Source organism: Quercus lobata, chromosome 2 (assembly GCF_001633185.2).
Source record: "Quercus lobata isolate SW786 chromosome 2, ValleyOak3.0 Primary Assembly, whole genome shotgun sequence".
Classification (NCBI taxonomy): domain Eukaryota; kingdom Viridiplantae; phylum Streptophyta; class Magnoliopsida; order Fagales; family Fagaceae; genus Quercus; species Quercus lobata.
In genome coordinates this window covers 24,596,329-24,616,542 of record NC_044905.1, presented here as the reverse complement: position 1 = coordinate 24,616,542, position 20,214 = coordinate 24,596,329, and the positions used below count along the sequence as shown (strand labels likewise).

The following is a 20,214-nucleotide window of genomic DNA, read 5'->3' as shown; positions in this document are numbered from 1 at the left end:
TAGGAGTCAATGCAGCCATAATCTTACAATTTATAAGACTCAGAAGTCAGAACTAAGGTATCCTACTACATATTCATGTTGTTTATGCTGAAAATTAATGAGAATACTTTATATGTGCGCGTAAGTCAATATGAAAAGAGAGTGCAAGTACAAATCTCTAGAAAAAAAAAGGAACACCTTGTGTGTACGATCAGCATATACATGGGACTAACATTGTTCCTACTGCCTATTATTTTTTCTAGGACAGAACTGTCTTAATAAGAAATCAATTATGGGAAGCCTATCAAAATGGAGCATAAATGATTTTGATAATGTAGAAGCCTCCGCCTAACTGAATGGCATTTATTTCTCCCAATTGATTAAATGTCAAAGGAAACACCACACCTTGAGTCTTGAATGAGGTTTATTGAAAAGTTGAGATTTCCCCAAGTTAAAATTATTGATTCTACAGCATTGGTTTCTGCTGCAAGATACCGCACGTGCTTACTTCAAGGTGAAAGAGTTCCTGAGGGAGTAAGAGAGCTCTATCAAGAAAGTTGAGTCTGAGGCAATCGTATACTGTAGCATATCAATAGTGGGGAGGTTGAATAACACTCAGATTAGTACGAAGGAAATATTTTATGCTGCAGAAGCTCATTGATGCTGCTGTAGAAGGTGAATAGCTGCTCAAGACTTCAAGTAATAGCATACTTTGAAAACTCGACTGGAATTTTGAAACGCAACTGCACAAGCAATCAAAATTTTATTGATCAAATAAGTGAATAACATGCCAACAGTGTATAATCTGTTTAACGCAGTCTGCTCTTCAAATTGATATGCAAGTTTGTGCAGACCAATTGTTCTCAAAATCCAAGATGATCAAAAAAGTACCATTAATGAATTATATTACCAAAGACAATCAGCTTTTAGGTTTTGTGACAACAATTTAACTTCAATTCTGATGTTTTTATGAAGTATGACCTTCACCTACAAACTTTTTAAAAGTATGTAATCTGCATAAGGCAGTCTGCTCTACAATTTATTTAATTATATGCAATCATGTGCAGACCAATTGTTCTAAAAATCTGAGGCGATCACAAAAATACCACGAATGAATTAGATCACCTGAGACATTCAGCTTTTAGGTCTTGTGACAACAAATTTAACTTCAGCCTACAATTGCTAAATCCCTTAGGCTACTTGGATGCTACATGTAAATAGGACCTTCGTCCCATCTTCTCCAAAGCATCTGAAATCACAAAGTCACCACCTACGATGGACTAGTTGCTGAAAACAGAGAAATCAACAAAGAATACGGAAGGAAGTTTTACAAATGCGAAGTAAGCTAAACCTATCACGATAATCACAAAGAAAAGAAAAGAAAAGAAAGGAAATGGGGTCATAAAAAATCATAATAAGAACACAATAGAGATAGCTTTCAGTTCTCTTTGATATCTAAGCATACACAATAATCCAAATGGGTTATCTGAAAAATATCTAATGAGCCATTGACTCAAATCTGGAATGTACTGACTAAAGAATTCCTCAGGATTAAAACAAGCTCCAAGCTTTTATGTACCAAAAACAAAATCATACGCTTAAATTTTTGGTCACATGGCATTTTTATAAGCTAGTCCTAGCTAAAATGGCTCCTAGGGGTCATCCATGGTAGATCATCAAGGCTGGGACCATCTCCAGATGAAGCATCCTCAGGAAAAACAGGTCTAATCCTAATTCTTGGTTTACACGCTGGTAACAATGGAAGTGGTGCTTCACCTCTAAGAATCCTTGCAACTTCCTTCACTGGTGGCCTCTTCTCATGGTCTGGGTGCACACAGGAAAGTCCCACCATTAGCATTCTCTCCATCTCCACCACATTAAACTTCTTCATCAACCTCGGATCAGCAGCCTCAATTAGTTTCCCTTTTTCCCACATGTTCCAAACCCAATCAACAACCAGTGCTCCATCATCATCAACAGGCTTTCTTCCTGTTGCCACCTCTAACACCACAACACCAAAGCTGTAAACATCAATTTTCTTAGTCAGGACCCCAGAATAGACATACTCAGGAGCGAGATATCCCATAGTACCTGCAGGCATAGTTGCATCCCTTGTATTAGAACTATGCTCATAGACTTCTGCTAAACCAAAATCTCCAAGTTTGGCATTGAAATCTGCATCAAGCATTATGTTGCAAGACTTGACATCTCTATGAATAATTTGCCTCTCACATTCCTCATGAAGATAAGTCAGAGCAGATGCAACACCCAGAACTATGTTAAGTCTTTGCTGCCAAGAAAGGATAATCATTGAACTCGAATGATTGTGCAAAACTTTGTTGAGGCTTCCATGGGGTAAGTACTCATAAACGAGGAGAAGTTCACTTCCCTCACAGCACCATCCTTGAAGCTGAACCAAATTCTTGTGCCTTAAGCAACCCACCATTGTTGCAAATTCATTGGTGAAAGGATTGCGTACAGATTCAATCCCATTGGCCCTCTCAAACCTTTTAACAGCCACCTCTCCCCCGGATGGAAGGGATCCTTTATAAACCTTAGCCGATGCCCCTTCCCCAACAATTCTGTTTCGATTAAACCCCATTGTAGCTGCTTTTATCTCAGCAAGTGACAACTTTGCTGGTAATCTATTCGTTTGGACTCTACAAGTTAGACCTTCTTTGCTTCTGATATTATTTCTCCTCCTCTTTATAGAGAAGAAACAGATGACAGCGACAATTGCAACTAGGGAGACAACAAATGCAGCTAATCCTCCCAATCCAAAGGCTAGCTCTTCTAGCTTCTTTCTTCTTGCATGATCATCAATAAGGCTGCTTTCACTTACCATGCTTGGTTCCTCTGTAAAGCACATGAAACAGTCCCCCTCTTCAACTGCATCCATTGGAATCACTGAGGGGAGAAACCCGAAAGTTTTGAATTGCCAATGATCAACAACATGAATTGAAGAGCCCTGGCCATTAGAAGCAGAGAATCCAACATGCATGAACTCCTTGAATTGGTTGGAGAGGTCAATCTGTGTAACAAGAATAGGACTTGGAGGCCTAATCTGTGAGTAGTCGAGCCACACCCGGATCATTTTCATGTCATCTCTGTACTCAATCCAAGCTGTAATCTGCCTCCCACTTTTCAAATCAATCCCCCTCGAAACCACATCAACCGAGCTGAGAGAGATAATGGTGTTGACATCGATACCAACATGATTTCCATTCATGTCACCAAGTGAAGGATCATAACTTGTATCGAACTCCACTGCAAAAAAAGAGTCTTGCTCATCTGAGTCCTGCTGTGTCTCTGGAAGACCCATATAGCCGCGAGAGGGACTGAAAGATTTGGCATTGTCTGTTATCAGAAAGGCAATCCCATCTCCAGAGGGACAGAATGGAGAAGGCATGATGGAGAAGGAGAAGTGGCATGAGAAAGAAGCGGTTGCGTTGGTTTCTGAATCAAGAAAGCGAATTGGGTACACATAGAAAGCTCTTCCAACACCAATATGAGTATCAGAAGAAGAAGAAGAAGAAGAAGAGAGACAACTGATTTCTTGGGTGAGACTAATGGCATTGTTTCTGAAGTAGGCATCGCCAAAGAGAGTGACATTCTTGGTAGGCAAGAAAGGGGTAGAAAGTGAGAGAAATTTGAAGTTAAAGAAGAGAAAGAAATGGACCCAGAAGAGTAAAAGAGAAGAAGAACGCATTCTGGTGCAGTAAACAAGAAGGTGTCGTTGAATTCTGGGTAGAGATTACTAACGAGAGAAACAGAGAATAAAGCAGAGAAATATTGAGGGAGTTAGATTTTCTTGCCTGTTTGTTAACTTGATATTGCATATTTGATTGAAAGGCAGTCAGTCAGTCAGTGTTGCAACTCTTGGAAGTTCAACAATTTGTTTACATTTCTGAGGCAGAACGAGAGAACTGGGAGGGAAAACATACCGAATAGGGAAATCAAGAAAGAAAGAAAAAGTGATTGGGGAGGCCATAGGCATAGATAATACCCTATGATTGGTATAGACAGTTAAGTCAATCATAGTTTTTGGATGGTCCTGATCAAGTTAAGAGAGAGATTTTGATGGTTATTCACTTATTCTAATGTGGGAAGTCAGTTTATTTGGTTCTAAGTTCTAGCTGGTAGCTAAGCAAATAAAGTATACTTAGGCACATAATTTCATAACCCTTTTTTTTTTTCATCACTTTTATATGGGATTACCGGACTATGGCTAAACAATCTATCACTGCAGTAACATACTTAAAAATAAAATAATAATTTACACCTTAATAAATTATGAAAATGGTGTACAGAAAAGGTATTTAGAGCACAAGGGATACATTATAAGGGATGAAACCCAACTTAATGACCGATGATAATATTGGGTGTGTAAGATTGATATAAGAGACATTTTCAAAGAAAAAATAACAAAGATGTGTGCTTTTTTTAATTCAGTATGATAAAGTTTTATAATAGACTCATATTGGCTTTTTATAGGGAGTCGAGCCACTTTTCAATTTAAAGTACATATTTTTATTAGTTTTTATTATTTCTTAATATAGATGGAACATTTTTCAAGCCTCTTAGCAGGTACATAATAGCACTCATTAACAAAAGCCTTTTATTAATGCCCATTGACAAATGAGTTCTCCCACTTAAGCATTGTGTTATGTTGTACGCAACTAGGCATTAGCTTTCACTTAAAAAAGGGCGTTGGGAGAGGGGAGAAATTATAAAGTTTTCCTGGTGAACAAGTGACATGATCTACCATCTCAATAAAAGATTCCCACCTATTTAAAATTGCTAAGTCAGAATTTTTTTTTTAAACAGAAACTGATTACTGACTCAGCAATTTTAAATAAATGAGAGTCTTTTAGTGAAATGGCAAACAAGTGACGTGGTCTACCATCAGAACTGTATAATTTCTCGGGTGTAAGAATTAACATTATTAATATCATATTTTGTCGGTACTAACTTTGGAAGAAAATTCAGTATTTTATTTTGGTCCAAGAAAACCTATAAAATCATGTTTTATTAAAGCGTTGCACTTGGAGGCCCAAAACTTCAGTGCTCGAAGCTCATCCATGTTGAATGAGCATCCAATCCAATCGAAGAATTTCGTGAATTGACAGTCAAATATTGAATTTTTATTGATTTCTGTTAACTCTAACCGAGTTTAACCAAGCCCTAATGTCCCCCAAATCTGTCATTCGGAACCCTTTTATTGCTTTCGTAATGTACGTGCCACCTTCTAGATTGACATTCCTTTTTGTAAGAAATTTGGCCACTTGCAGAAATCTACCATTGGTTGTATATGGTCTCCATTGTAATCTCTTTCTAGCAGTCTTAAAGCAGCAGAATGATTTTTCACCAGAAGGGATTGAATCTTGTACTCATACTATGGATCGTTTCAGGATAATTCTTTAATTTTGTTTGATTTGATCAAAAAATGAAAACAATTTCTTCTTGACCTCATAAAGCCAGGTAATATCCGGAAAAAATTTACATCCAATTTGAACCTTTTTTTTTTGGTAAACCATATTGAACTTTTCATGCACGAAATATCAGAACAAGTCATGCGAGTATGAAGTCCCAGTCCGTAACACTTCTCAAGCCATACAAATAATGTTTACCTAACAGATATCACATCCACAAGACATTCATATTGCTCACACAAAGAATGCCTAGACCATCACTCCAGAAATAAACATATCATGCTACATGATGAACAATGTAGCATGATATTATAGAAAATGTTATCATAACGATTAAAAATAAATGCGGAACAAGTATTAGAGCCGCAGGTAGTTGTGTGCTCTGGATTGACATCACCTCATATTTAAACTCCATACTGAATAAGTGTGCAGTAATTTCAGATCTTCTGTCAAAAACACTATGGTGTTCATTATTTACTACAAAGCTGTACACATGCATAACACCATCCCCCTCCCTCAAAAGTGAAAAATATGATAATTATAAGAATAAGAAATAAACAAAACTACATCTGCAGTTTTGTACCAGCTGGTTAATACTTAATACAGACTTCAATTCCCAAACCAAGCCTGTTACAGATATAGATAAATCTTCTTCTCATCTCTTCGACTCAAGATAGAACTCAATCTCATATTAAAAATTAGGATAAATCTCCTATCAGAAAAAAATCTTGAATGTATTTCAAATATTCTTCTGTAATCTTTCTGTTATGCAGATCAAATGTAATGACTATATATACGATACAAAGCTCTCAAACAATTGTTAAGAGAGAGATTTTATTCCCAAAATAACTCTATTCTGTTCTCATACTAAGAAATCCTTTCTATTTAAACAATATTATTCTTTATTACCAATTTAAGTAGAGCACCTGGCCTTAATTTCCATAGGAAAAGAACCCATAGTACTCATTCTCTAGGTTGTATGCTTTCTTACAAAAATAAGCAGAATGCTTGCAATACACGAAGAAGGTACAAATCACAATGAGTTTTCTCGTTTCTGGAGAGTAAAGAGGTACATATTGTCCCTCTCTTGAAAGAGCAGAATCTTCTACAAGACAAGCACGTATAAACCATACACCTTTATTGTATATGAACCATGGAACTCCTATAACTTACACATTTTCAAGGGCCAGAAACAAATTCAATGACTATTCTACTCTTTAAATGTAAATTCGCATCAAACTAGAGTGTGTAGTGAGTACAGCTTCTCAATTCAATCATCACATATATTCTATTAGAACAAAGGATAAAAAAGAATCTCTAGTTCAATATATATCCAACTCTTAAAGACATTACCAGCACAAGATATCATTACGTAGAGCACATATCATCCCCAAATAGTTTTATGGGAAGATTTTAATGGGGTAAAGGAACGTACACAATCCAATCTCCAAGCTACACAAAATCATTTTCCAGTAGTGAATCCCAAACCACATATAACCTAAAGATCTCCAATAATGTAGGTGCAAAATATCTTCAAAGAAAAAGCTGTTACTCCTCTATACTACATAGAAATAGAAATCCCTTTTCCAAGATCCCCCCACCTCTGGAATCCTAGTCATCATAGCAGATACAATTACAGATAAAGGAAACAATCAGTTGTAGCTTCCACTAAAATTAGCTGTTAGAGGAGAATAAGAACCAACCGCAGGAGATGGATCAAACCAGAATTAGGTAACATCAGGTTTACCATATATTATGTAAACAAACATCAATTTTTTTTTTTGTCATTCCTTTGACAAGTTAAATTTGTTTTAATTAGTCAAACTAACATGCCTCCAATACTAGGAATCATAGTTTATTGAGATACATTATAGGATCTATGGTGATAGAAATTCAATGTGTATAACCACTTATTTTCCATGCTACTGTGGCATAGAAATTTCTTTGTATTTCGTCACGTGAACCTTGCTGTCTAGTGTCTACTAGCAACTAATAGCATTAAAATAAAATAATGGCCAAAATGTCCTGTTAGTTCCTAAAGTTTAGCTCATGAGTGATTTTAGTCATTGAAGTTTGAGGCGATCACTTTTAGTCCCTAACAAACTTAAATTGATCACTTTTTGTCCCTAAAAACAAACACAAAATTATTGGCTGTTAGTCCTTATGAAGTAATGGCATGTCATTTTTTCAGTCGAGCCATGTAATCTTAAGGGAATAAAAGAGATCGCTTTAAAATTTAATAGGGACTAAAATCACTCATGCTAATCATTAGGGACCAACACTGTATCTAAGCCTAAAATAAGAGTACAAAAAATTGGGACCATAAGAAGGAATCAGAAAACTATTTAAGTACCATTTTATGTGAAATGAATACAAAATACACAAGTAAAGATCAGCTACTAATAAACTTTCTAAGACAAAATTTTGTAAAAAAAGGAATTCAAAGGTAAAGAAGACATCACCATAAACTTATTAGGAGGCAATTGACACATCGATACGGGACATTAGGGGCCAATGCTATGTTAATCTTGTCTGTGTGGTTCCAATTTTATGAGATGTCACTTGACAATGAACATTGACAGAACCCAATAAAATTAAGCAACAGAGAATTCCTTCTCCTTCCTTTTGAGATACTGCTGCAACACTGCAAGCCTAGCAGTCTCAAAGGCAAAGTACCCCAATGCCGAAAAACACGCACTGTGAACAACCCTTGGCCCCATTCCTCTAGTGAACCCAACCCACCCTTCCTCCTTCAATATCTGCTTCACAGTGGCAACCACCCCACTATACGCAACTGCTGCAACTTTATTCACAGCCTCCCCATGAACCTGAGTCATCAATCTAGTCTTCACCACATCAAGCGGCGTAGTGATTGAAGCAGATATAGCACCAGCCAATGCACCACAACACACACTCTGAATAGGCTCCAAATAAGGCTTATTGGTGTTCCTCAACACCGCAGCTTTCAAGTACTCGAAAGACGAATAACTCAAAACCCCAGCAGGCAAATTCCTCAACAATGTAGCAGAGTAACCTGCGTACAAACCCAACACACCATCCTTCTCCAAAATACTCAACAAAACTTGCCACGACCGCCCTTTCACCGCGCCAGCTTGCATTCGCTGCGTGATCAACTCTTTAGGGACCATAATCGCCGAAGACAAGATATTCCCCATTGCCCCAGCAGTTGGGGGAATGAGAACCGTAGGGAAGTTGTCGAATTTCGACAACAACGACTTCCCAAACTCACAAGTACCGAAATAAACCGCCGAAGAAGCGGTTGAACCAACAATTACAGCGGAAACGCCGCTGTAGAATCCCAAAATGCCTTTGGATTGGAAGGTTTTGATGACTGCATCGAAGGTGTTTGCGTAAACGTCAGAAGCGCCTTTGGTTTGGAGTTTGGTTTTGATTGTGTCGAGTGGGTGAAGACATACGTAGGTGAAGGCGCCAGCAATGCCTCCACCGGCTGCGCCTATGAAGGCGCGTTCGAGGACGGAGAGGGTTTTGAGGATTTGGGTTTGGGGTTTTGGGGGTCTTGCTGTGGGTTTTAAGGAAATGGATGCGAAAGAGAGATGGTGGGTTTTGGGTTTGGGGTGAGAGATGAGTGTGGTGGTGAGGTTGGTGAAGAGAGAAGTGAAATCTGGGTGTGGGTTTGGATAGTCATTGGAGGTGGTCGTGGATATTCTGGTATCCATTATCAAATTCTGAATCAGTGAATTGTTCTGCTTCTTTTTTACACCTGAGGCTGAGGGATTTCGAATCAATGAAAAATGAAAATGGAGGTTGGGTTGTTGACTTGTGGTGGATAATAACTACTAGAACGATGTCGTTTTCAGGGAAGCATGTGACATTGATTTTTTCCCCCTTTTTTTTTTATTATATATATCATCAAAACTGATTGGATAATAGTTAGGTATACGTAACCCCCTTCTTTTTTTTTTGATACATCAATAATTAGGGTAAGAAGATTTACAATAACAAAGTCAAATGACTTGTTGTCACAAGGTCAATTTTTTACTCAAATTTTCTGCTTGTGATGGCTATAAGTCTTTGACTTAGTCTCAGCCAACACCATACATACACTGCAATAAAACTTAGAACAGATTATCTAGGAACGTTTGAGCACACAGCACACACAATATTTACAGGAAACTCACCCCCAACCTTTATTACTTAATCTTAAGCACAAAGAAAACCCTTTTACAAGCCTAGAGAATTACACAGAACTTTCCTAACGCCAAATACACTCTGCTGTTGACACCCCCAACAGTCTTAGGGTTAAATACACAAAATTAACTGTTATGGTAGTTACTACCTAGTAACTGTCTGGGTCTTGGACAATCTGCCACTTGTGGTCTGACTTAGGACACCTTCAACTGATGCTGTCTTGGCTTGCTTTCCAGGTTTCCAACATCTACACAGCAAGTCTAATCATCAGGAAAGCCAGGAACTGCTTGGTGACTGCTTAGTAACCGTCATTGCACATGCTGCACATGCACAACCTATGTCTCAGCAAACCATGGGGCCTCTGCCCATCTTCCAGCAGCCCACACACCATGTTCTCACACGTTTTGAAGAGGCTTGGCCCATGCTTAAGGTCTCCCATCAACACTACAGCTCACACAACATGCCCACATGAAGCACACAAAGTAACTGTCATTAGCCCACTAGCACTTGTCCATGCATTCAACCAGCCCATACTAGCCCAATGCCTTGCATATAGCATTTAATCATCACAGCAGCCTAGCCTTGCCTTGCACTCAAGCCACCAAGCCCACACACAAGGAACTAACAACTAAACCATCAATGCCATGCGCCACCACATAAGGTCAGCACCACCTGCTGCTGCCCATCATCAAAACCATCTCTACCCACTGTAGTCCTCCTCTACCATGGTCTTGGGGCATCATGTGGAGCAAGGTGCCTTCACATGCTGCCCCTCATCATTGCTCATCGATCCAACTCGAGTAGGGAGGCTGGGTTGGTCCCCCTCAAAAAGCCCTTAAGAGCATCACTAGCCAGGCATAAGTAGTTATGAGTGTATTAAGAAAACATGAAACCAAGTGATTGGCCCAATGTTACCCAAGCACCCTAATTCCTCATGCCATCATTAGCAACACATAATACTCCTAACAAACCACCCCCACCAGAAGAAGTCGACGTCCTCGTCGATAAGGTATCTTCAAATGCCTTCACTTCTTTTTCAAACTGCCATAAAGTTAATGCCTTCTCCCAACTTTCTTCTGTTTTAGCTGCCCCTTTCCATTTCACTAAGTAATAAGTTATCATATTTCCACTCTTTCGATAACCCGTTACCTTTTTATCAAGAATTTTGTCCACTTCTCGATCAAATTGTACTATAACAGTAGGTGGGGCACACCTTGCCTCATTCCTTGCAGGGTCTTGCTCATCCCCATGATAAGGCTTTAAAAAGGTCACATGAACTGTGGGGTGACTCTGCAACCTTTCAGGCAATTTCAACTTGTAATCAACAGCATCAACTCTCTTCATAATTTCAAAAGGACTATCATACTTTGGAATTAACCCTTTGTGCACACTCTCACTTCTAAACTTTCTTCAAATCTATGGAGTTAGTTTTAACAACACTTTGTCCCCAACCTGGAACTCAAGAGGCCTCCTCCCTTTATCAGCATACTTTTTCATTCTTTGCTATGCTTTCAACAAACTATTTTGTGCTTCTTGCATCAACTCTTATTTAGCAATAGCAAATCTGTATGTTGTAGGACACCTGCACCCTGGATGTTGCTTTACAATCTCATGAGGTGTTAGGAGTTGCTACCCCATTGCCAACTCGACTAGACTGATTCCCGTTAAAGAAGACTTGTGCAAATTGTAAGCAAATTGTGCTGAATCCAACTAGTCCAACCAGTTTTTTTGACTTGGAGTCACATAATGCCTTAAGTAATCTTCTAACACAACATTGATCCTCTCGGTCTGACCATCTGTTTGTGGGTGATTAGCAGTAGAAAACTTCAACTGTGAACCCAGCAACCCAAACAAAACTGTCCAAAACCGACCAGTGAAACGAAAGTCTCTATCACTCACAATATCTTCAGGCAAACCAAAGTACTTCACCACATTTCTGTAAAATAGGTTAGCAACTAATTCTACTGTGCAAGTACTTGGTGCAGCTATAAACACTGCATACTTTGAAAATCGATTAACTACTACAAAAACTGAACCCATTCCTTGCACTTTAGGCATACCAGTAATGAAATCCATTGAAACAAAAATCCATGGACTTTCCAGTATAGGAAGAGGTTGTAGCAAACCAGCTTCCCTTTGAGTTAAACCCTTATCTTGTTGACAAATTAGACAAGTCTTTACATACAACTCAATGTCTAACTCCATCTTAGGCCAATAATAAGAATGGAACAGTAAAGTATACATTCTTTCCTTACCCGAATGTCTTGCCCATTGTGGATCATAAGTCTCTTTCAACAACTCTCTACAGATCTTCCTACTAGGAACAAATAGCTTACCACCCTTTGCATATAGCAACCCATCTTTAAGCCAGTAACGACGCACTAGGCCTGTAGTCACATCTTGCACCAACTTCTAGTAAGTGGCATCAAGCTTAGAACTTTCCTTGCTCATTTCCACAAAATCTGACTCAACTCTAGTCAAGGCAATAACATACTCTTGCACTTGTTTGTGACTAAGTGCATCTACTACTTGATTATGCTTGCCAGGTTTGTGTTCCCACACAAAATCATACTCTTGCTGCAATTCTTGCCACTTAGCTTGCTTAGGAGACAGCTTCTTCTGTGTGTTAAAGAAGATATTGGCTACATTATCGGTCCCCACCACAAATTTAGGACCTAGCAGATGCACCCTCCAAGTCAGCAAACAATGAACTACAACAATCATTTCCTTCTAATGTGTTGAACATTTCTGTTCTGCATCATTCAGCTTCCTACTTTTGTAGGCAATTGGATGTTTCTCTTGCACCAGCACACCACTAATTGCTTTATTAGAAGCATCAGTATGGACTTCAAATGGCAACTCAAAATCTGGTAGACGCAGCACCAGCTCACTTGACATAGCAGTTTTAAGCTTCTCAAAAGCTTCTTGACATGCATCTGTCCACACCATTTCTTGTCATTTTTCAGCAAATCTGTAAGAGGAGCAACCTTCTTGGAATACCCTTGAATAAATTTCCTATAATAGTTAGCCAACCCAAGGAAAGACCGCAACTCAACAACCTTACTTGGTGGAGTCCAATCAAGGATAGCCTGCACCTTCCTCTCATCCATCATCATAAGACCTTTGTTGACCTTATGCCCTAGAAACAAAATCTCTTGTTGGGCAAACTCACACTTCTCTTTCTTGACATACAATTGATGTTCCCTTAATTTGGACAACATCTTCCTAAGGTGTTCCAAGTGATCCTCCAAGGACTCACTATATACCAATATATCATTAAAGTAAACCACAACAAAATGGTCTATAAACTCATAGAATACATCATTCATCAAATTGCAAAATGTAGCAGGAGCATTTGTTAAACCAAAAGGCATAACTAAAAATTCATAAGAACCATACCAAGTTACACAAGTTGTCTTTGGTTCATCCCCTTCAGCAATCCTCACTTGCCAATATCCTGATCTCAAGTCCAGCTTGGTGAAGTAAGTGGCTTTGCACAGTTTGTCAAACAAATCTTGAATAAAAGGAACTGGGTAATTGTCTTCACCGTTACTTTGTTCAAGGCTCTATAGTCCACACACATATGCAATGATTCATCTTGCTTCTTTTGGAACAGAACAGGGGCACCGTAAGGGGCTTTAGAGGGCTGAATGTAGCTTGCATTAAGTCATTCATTCAATTACTTTCTCATCTCAGCCAACTCCATAGGGGACATTCTATAGGGGGCCTTCGAAAGAGGCTTTGAACCAGGAACCAACTCTATCTTGTGATCAACAACACGCCTTAGTGGAAGGGTCTTAGGAAATTTTGGAGGCATCACATCAACAAACTCCTCCAATAGTCCAGTAACAGCATTTGGAACTTCAACAAAGTTGTCCTGCTTGACTTCAATCATTGTAGCCAAGTAAATCATCTCCATTTTCTTCAGCCCATGCTCAACTTGCATAGCTGACACCATTGGCTCTTTCCCCTTGCTAGTCTTGCTATTTCCTGCCTTACACTTCGCAAGAACATAGCATGGCTACTTCTCATCGAAAATCAACATCACACCTTTAAATGGCAGCAAGGCCGCCTTGGCAGCTACAAAGAATTCATCACCCAGAATTACAACAAAGTCATCCAACTTCATAATCAGGAAATTCACCTTTCCTCTCCACTTGCTAACCTTGAACCTCATGCCAAAACCAATTCCTGAAACAGATTTTGCTTTAGAGTTTACTACCTTGATCTTACTTGGACACTTGCTCACTTTCAATTCAAGCTATTTGACCATACTTTCATCAACAAAATTGTGGGTAGCACCAGTATCAAGCATTGCTTCAACCCCATTCCCATTCATCTCCACTTGCACATAAGACAGCCCCTTAGAATTACCTCCTGTACTAAGGGCATTCAGCAATTGTAAGGGGTTCACCCTGTTGGGAACTTCTTCATTGGATTGCCCCTTCTCATATTCAGCAACCATTGCATTAAGCTTCTCACGCTTTGGGCAGTCTCTTGCTCGATGAAGGCCATTACATATGAAGCAGCCTACATTCAACTTGGATTGTTGTTTGCTTTGTTGAGGGGTAGAACTATCTCCTTTGCTCTTGTTACCCCAATTTTTCTTCTGCTTATTCTTGTTTTTCTTGTCATATTTCTTCTGCTTGTCTTTGCCTTTATTCTTGGACTTACATTTTTCATCATCCCCACTAGGCTTATTGAACTTATAGTCCACTAAGGCATGTGCAGCAGACATCGCAGAGGGTAAATCACGCACTACCTACCTCTTTAACTCCAACTGTGCCTAAGGTTGCAAGCCAGACATGAAATTAAACAGCTAATCTTCCTCTGGCATGTTCTTCATATCCAGCATCAAAGAGCTGAACGTCTTGACATATTCTCTCACTGTACTAGTTTGCTTCAATTTCTTTAAAGAGTCTCTTGCAACCCATGCAGTGTTGGTAGGCAAGAACTGGTCCTTCAAATCTTTCTTTAAGGCTTCCCATGAGTCAATCTTCCCTCTATCAGCATGTGCATCATCTTCCACATAGGTTCTCCACCATAACTTGGCATCCCCTGAAAGATACATGCTAGTATTGGTTACCATCTCTTGATCAAGCACCCTAACAGCCTTGAAGTACTGCTCCATGTCCCAAAAGAAATTCTCCAAATCCTTGGCACTCATAGCACCATTAAAGGACTTTGGTTTAGGTACCTTCACTTTGGTGGCCACTTCCCCCTCCCTAGGCAGGCCACACATTGCCCTTTTTATCAAGGTAATTTCTGTCTCAAGTTGGCTTTAGGTCTCTCTTGCTGCACTATCTTGAGAATCCAGTGCAGCAACCAACTCTTCAACACGAATTAACACAACATCCCTTTGATCAGAAATCTCATTCCGTATCACAGCAGTTTCTGTAGACAGTGCATCCAATCTGTCACACACAGAAAGTTATTCTCCCTCTATAGGAACTCCAAGTATGTTTTCCAAGATAGTCACCCTTGCCTTGGTGTCCGAAGACATTGTAACCAAGCTCTGATACCAATTGTCATAGGGTCAATTTTTCACTCAAATTTTCTGCCTATGATGACCCTAAGTCCCTAATTTAGTCTCAGCCAACACCATACACACATTGCAATAACACTTAGAACAGATTATCTAGGGACGTTTAAGCACACTACACACACAATATTTACAAGAAACTCACCCCCAACCTTTATTACTTAATCTTAAGTACAAAGGAAACCCTTTTACAAGCCTAGAAAATTACACAAAACTTTCCTAAGGCCAAATACACTCTGCTGTTGACACCCTCAACAGCCTTAGAATTAAATACAAAAAATTAATTGCTATGGCAGTTACTGGGTAGTAACTGTCTGGGTTTTGGACAATCTGCCACTTGTGGTCTGATTTAGGACACCTTTAACTGATGCTGTCTTGGCTTGCTCTCCACGTTTCCAGCCCCTACACAGCAGGTTTGATCATCAGGAAAGCTAGGAATTGCTTGGTAATTGCTTAGTAGCCATCATTGCACATGTTGCACATGCACAGCCCATGTCTCAGCAGACCATAGGGCCTCTGCCCATCCTCCAGCAGCCCACACACCATGCTCCCACACGTTTTGGAGAGGCTTGACCCATGCTCAAGGTCTCCCATCAGCACTACAACCCACACAGCATGCCCACATGTAGTACACAAAGTAATTGCCATTAGCCCACTAGCACTTGTCCATGCATTCAGCCAGCCCACACTAGCCCAATGCCTTGTAATCGTCACAGCAGCCCAGCCCTACCTTGCATTCAAGCCACCAAGCCCACACATAAGGAACCAACAACTAAACCACCAATGCCATGCACCACCACATAGGGATAGCACCACTTGCTGCTGCCCATCATCAAAACCATCTCTGCCTATTGTAGCCTTCCTCTGCCATGGCCTTGGGGCATCATGTGGAGTAAGGTGCCTCCACATGTTGCCCCTCATCACTGCTCATCGATCTAACTCGAGTAGAGAGACTGGGCTGGTCCCTCTCAAAGAGCCCTTAGGAGCATCACTAGCCAGGCATGAGGAGCCATGAGTGTGTTGAGAAAACATGAAGCCAAGTGATCGGCCCAATGTTACCCAAGCACCCTCATTCCTCATGCCCATCATTAGCAACACATAATGCTCCTAACACTTGTTGCCATTGCCTCACAAGTTATTTTGAAAAACTTTTATTTGTTACTCTAATTTAGATTTATTTATATGCAATTCTTAAGAAAAATCAGAATTTGGCCACTCACAATTTTTTTCAATGCCTTTATCTATAGACAATATTCATATTCCTATTAAATGAGAGAGAGAGAGAGAGAGAGAGAGAGGTTAATATACAGTTTGAAGTAATAATACCTCCCCAAACTATATTCATTTCTTTCTTCTTTTTTTCTTTTATGAAATTATATTAATTTCTTATTATGAAAATTAGTTTTCAATTTGTTGATAATACCTCTATGATTTGGGATTGATTTAACCACGACTTTTATTGTTTGCAAATTGTTAAATAAAGTGTTTTATAAAATATTTCATGTAGTTTATAAACTATTGAACACAGGATATGTGATTTGCATAAAAACAATTGACTTATAATTTTTTTTTTTTAGAGAGTTTCAATCTATAGTATCCGCTTCTGATGATAAAGTTATCATCAGACCAAGATACCAATCAGTTTTTGGTGTAGGCGGAGATTGAACCCTAGATATCTTATATAACTATCAGAGACTTTACCAATTGAGCTAATTGGAACCTACACTTATATAAATTTCTTGTATGTTAAAAAAATCTCAAAATAAGAATATAGAATATATAAGGAATTCTTTAAATTGTTTTAAATATAAAAGATAATTGATTTTAACTTTTTTTTTCTTTTTTTTTAAGACTTACAACACAGACTTTGGTTTATAGTGAATTCTAATAATAATATTCTAAGAGCAATAAATGAATGTGATGTGATTATAGTGATCCTAAATCAAATGAAACTTGTGGGGATCATTCGGTCGATAGGCCCATAGGATTCAGAATTGGTTGAGGATTGTTGGGCCAGTGGCCCATCCGAGGTCGTGCACCCGTCCGAGGACGCCATCCTCCTCGGCAGTATGCGTCCGAGGACGATCGCGTCCGAAGACGATCAGGACGTGGTATCACCACGATCAGACCTCAGAAGTAGGTCATCTCAAGGGGTAGAGTAGCCGACTAAAGATGAAAGAGATAAGGCCAACAAATATCTGAAACTATAGCTGCCTCCGCATTAATGACCTCTCAACCAACTCTCTGGCCGCATTAATGTGGAGGTGATACCTGAGCAGTAGGAAAGCAGCCTTACAGCTGCCCATAGGAAGTTCCAGGAGGCGCCAGATGGGACAGAAAGAAATCCCCCGGGCACAATCTACACGTGTTCGGTGAAGATGGATCGCGAAGGGGAGTATATAAACTAAAAGAGGAACATGAAGAAGGGGATCGAGAAAAAAAAAGGAGAACACACATAAAACTGAAGAGAAAGAAGGAAGAAGAGAGGGAGAGAGAGTAACACTAGGGATTTAAGAAAAGACGTTGATTATACCAACAAAAGAGAAGGAAAACATGGTATGGGCTTGAAAGAAAATTTTGGAGGTAGATACCACCGTTAATCTAGCTCTTTACACCCACGCTCTACAAATCATATTGTCTGGGCCTTTTACGTACGAACCCAATACTGTTTAGGTTCGTCACCAAATCGTGTCCTTACAATTGGCGCCGTCTGTGGGAAGAGCTTGTGTTAGCTTGTACAACCTCCGACACAACATTTTCGATGGAAGGAGTGGAATTGCCTCACCCCGCAGCGGGGCTGCATCAGGGTGATATCAGCCCACATCAGGCGGAGTCAAGGGGCTCTCAGCATGATGGTCCTCGAAAAAATCCCGAACGGAGGGAGGTCCAAGAGGGGAGCATACATACTACTCACACCACGAGAACCCGTACACGCGGGAGGAGTCACGTTTCCCACGTGAAGCATGATGGGGATCTGCAACGAGAAATTGCGGACTTGAAGAGAGAGTTACGTCATGCACGGCGGGAGCGTTCCCCACCTCGCTCCGAACTATCATCCGGGGAATCGGATGGAACTAGTTACAGGCGGAGATCGAGAACTCCGCGAAGTGAGACTTTCTCCTACGAAGAGGAGCGTCGCCATAGGCGTAGGCGTAAAAGTCCAACCAGTAGGGGCGTGGGAAACGATGCCATGAACAAAGCCTTGAGTCAAATTTCCAGGTCACCCTTTACAAGAAGCATAGATGATGCTACCCATCCTCGGCGATTCAATCAACCTACGTTCTCTCTGTATGATGGCCATTCGGATCCGGTGGAACATGTAAGCTATTACAGCCAGAAGATGGCTATTCATTCCAGGGATGATGCCCTGATGTGCAAGATTTTTCCGTCGAGCTTGGGTCCGACGGCGATGAGGTGGTTCAATGGCTTAAGGGCCAACTCTATTGGATCTTTCAAAGCACTGACCCAGGCTTTTGGTGCTCGTTTTATTACATGCAGCAGGACTCCTTTGCCGCTGGGGTCCTTGTTGACATTGTCTATGCGAGAGGGCGAGACTCTCAAGAGTTATTCGGATAGGTACTGGGAGATGTTCAACGAAATAGGAGGGAAGAATGACGCTGTGGCCATAACTACTTTCAAAGCCGGCCTCCCAGCTGATCACGACTTGAGGAAATCCTTGACGGGTAAACCTGTTACCAGTGTGCGCCAACTGATGGACAGAATAGAGAAGTACAAAAGGATAGAGGAGGATCAGTTTCAGGGGAAAGGAAAGGCCAAGATGATCCCTCAGGAGAGGAGGGATTTCAGGTCGGATCGTTATAATAACAACCGACCAAGGCGGGACTTTGTTGGCCAGTCGGTCTCGGCAGATGCCCAGGTCGTTAATGCGGTATTTCGGGAGCCTGTTCAGCAGGTTTTGGAGAAGATAAAGGACGAGCCATTTTTCAAATGGCCTAACAGGATGGCAGGAGAGCCTACAAAACGTAACCCGAGTTTGTATTGCCATTACCATCAGGACCATGGACACATGACAGACAACTGCAGAAATTTATGGGACCATTTGGAGCAATTGGTCCGGGAAGGAAAATTAAGGCAGCTCTTGCATCACTCTAGTGGAAGGGTGAGCCAAGCAGGTTCCGAGGTGCGTGGGGATGCTTCATCAAGGCTCACTCGTGGAACAATCAACGTCATCTTTGCGGCCCCAGGGAGGACTGGATCTTGCCCCACCAGAGTGTTATCGGTGTCCCGATCCCCGGCTGAGGATCGTTCTCAAGCATGGAAGAGAGCCAAGAAGCGTGTCCCCTTGGTTTTGGGTTTTTCAGACGAAGATTTGGAGGGAACCATACAACCCCATGAGGATGCCTTGGTGGTAACGCTGAGGATCAGTGGGTACGATGTCCGAAGGGTGATGGTTGATCAGGGAAGTGCAGCGGATGTGATGTATCCGGATTTGTACAAGGGGCTTGGTTTGAAGCAGCAGGACTTGACAACCTATAATTCCCCTCTGGTCAGTTTTGAGGGAAGGTTAGTCATTCCCATGGGACTAATCAGGTTGCCCGTGCAGTCAGGCACGGAGGTGGTGGAGGTGGATTTTATTGTCGTAGATGTTTTTTCTCCGTATACGGCTATCCTGGGCAGACCCTGGCTTCACACACTTAAAGCGGTTTCATCTACCCTGCATCAGAAGGTGAAGTATCCGTCCGGAGACCAAGTGCTGGAGATAGTAGGGAACCAAGCGGCTGCTCGGCAATGCCAGGTAGCGGCTATACTGCATCGGCCTGAGGAAGAAACCTCGGCTACAGCCGATAATGAGTCATAGCAATTAAAGACCCCAGCATCAGGTTTAGACGTACCAACCAATGGGGTAGAGTGTGAAGATCTGGAGAAGGTGACCGTTGCTGATGATCCAGAGAAATTCTTTCGGGTTGGGGCCAAGTTGCCTCTGGAAGAGAAAGCGAGTTTGCTGGAGTTCCTTCGAACTAATGTGGACGTCTTTGCATGGGACCCGTATGAGGCTCCAGGAGTAGACCCAAATTTTATTTGTCATCGACTCAATGTAAACCCTGCCGTTCCCCCTAGAAGGCAAATTCC

The 20,214-nt window shown here is 40.7% G+C and overlaps 2 protein-coding genes across 2 annotated transcripts; both read right to left on the bottom strand.

The window, feature by feature from the left end:
• Positions 1–1,332: 1,332 nt before the first annotated feature.
• On the bottom strand, positions 1,333–4,054 carry LOC115978027 (L-type lectin-domain containing receptor kinase S.6). Its single transcript, XM_031100058.1, has one exon. It carries the CDS (start codon positions 3,686–3,688, stop codon positions 1,616–1,618), a length of 2,073 nt encoding a protein of 690 aa, XP_030955918.1. The 5' UTR covers positions 3,689–4,054; the 3' UTR covers positions 1,333–1,615.
• A 3,687-nt stretch (positions 4,055–7,741) lies between these two features.
• On the bottom strand, positions 7,742–9,203 carry LOC115975053 (protein MITOFERRINLIKE 1, chloroplastic). Its single transcript, XM_031095690.1, has one exon. It carries the CDS (start codon positions 9,107–9,109, stop codon positions 8,006–8,008), a length of 1,104 nt encoding a protein of 367 aa, XP_030951550.1. The 5' UTR covers positions 9,110–9,203; the 3' UTR covers positions 7,742–8,005.
• Positions 9,204–20,214: the final 11,011 nt, after the last annotated feature.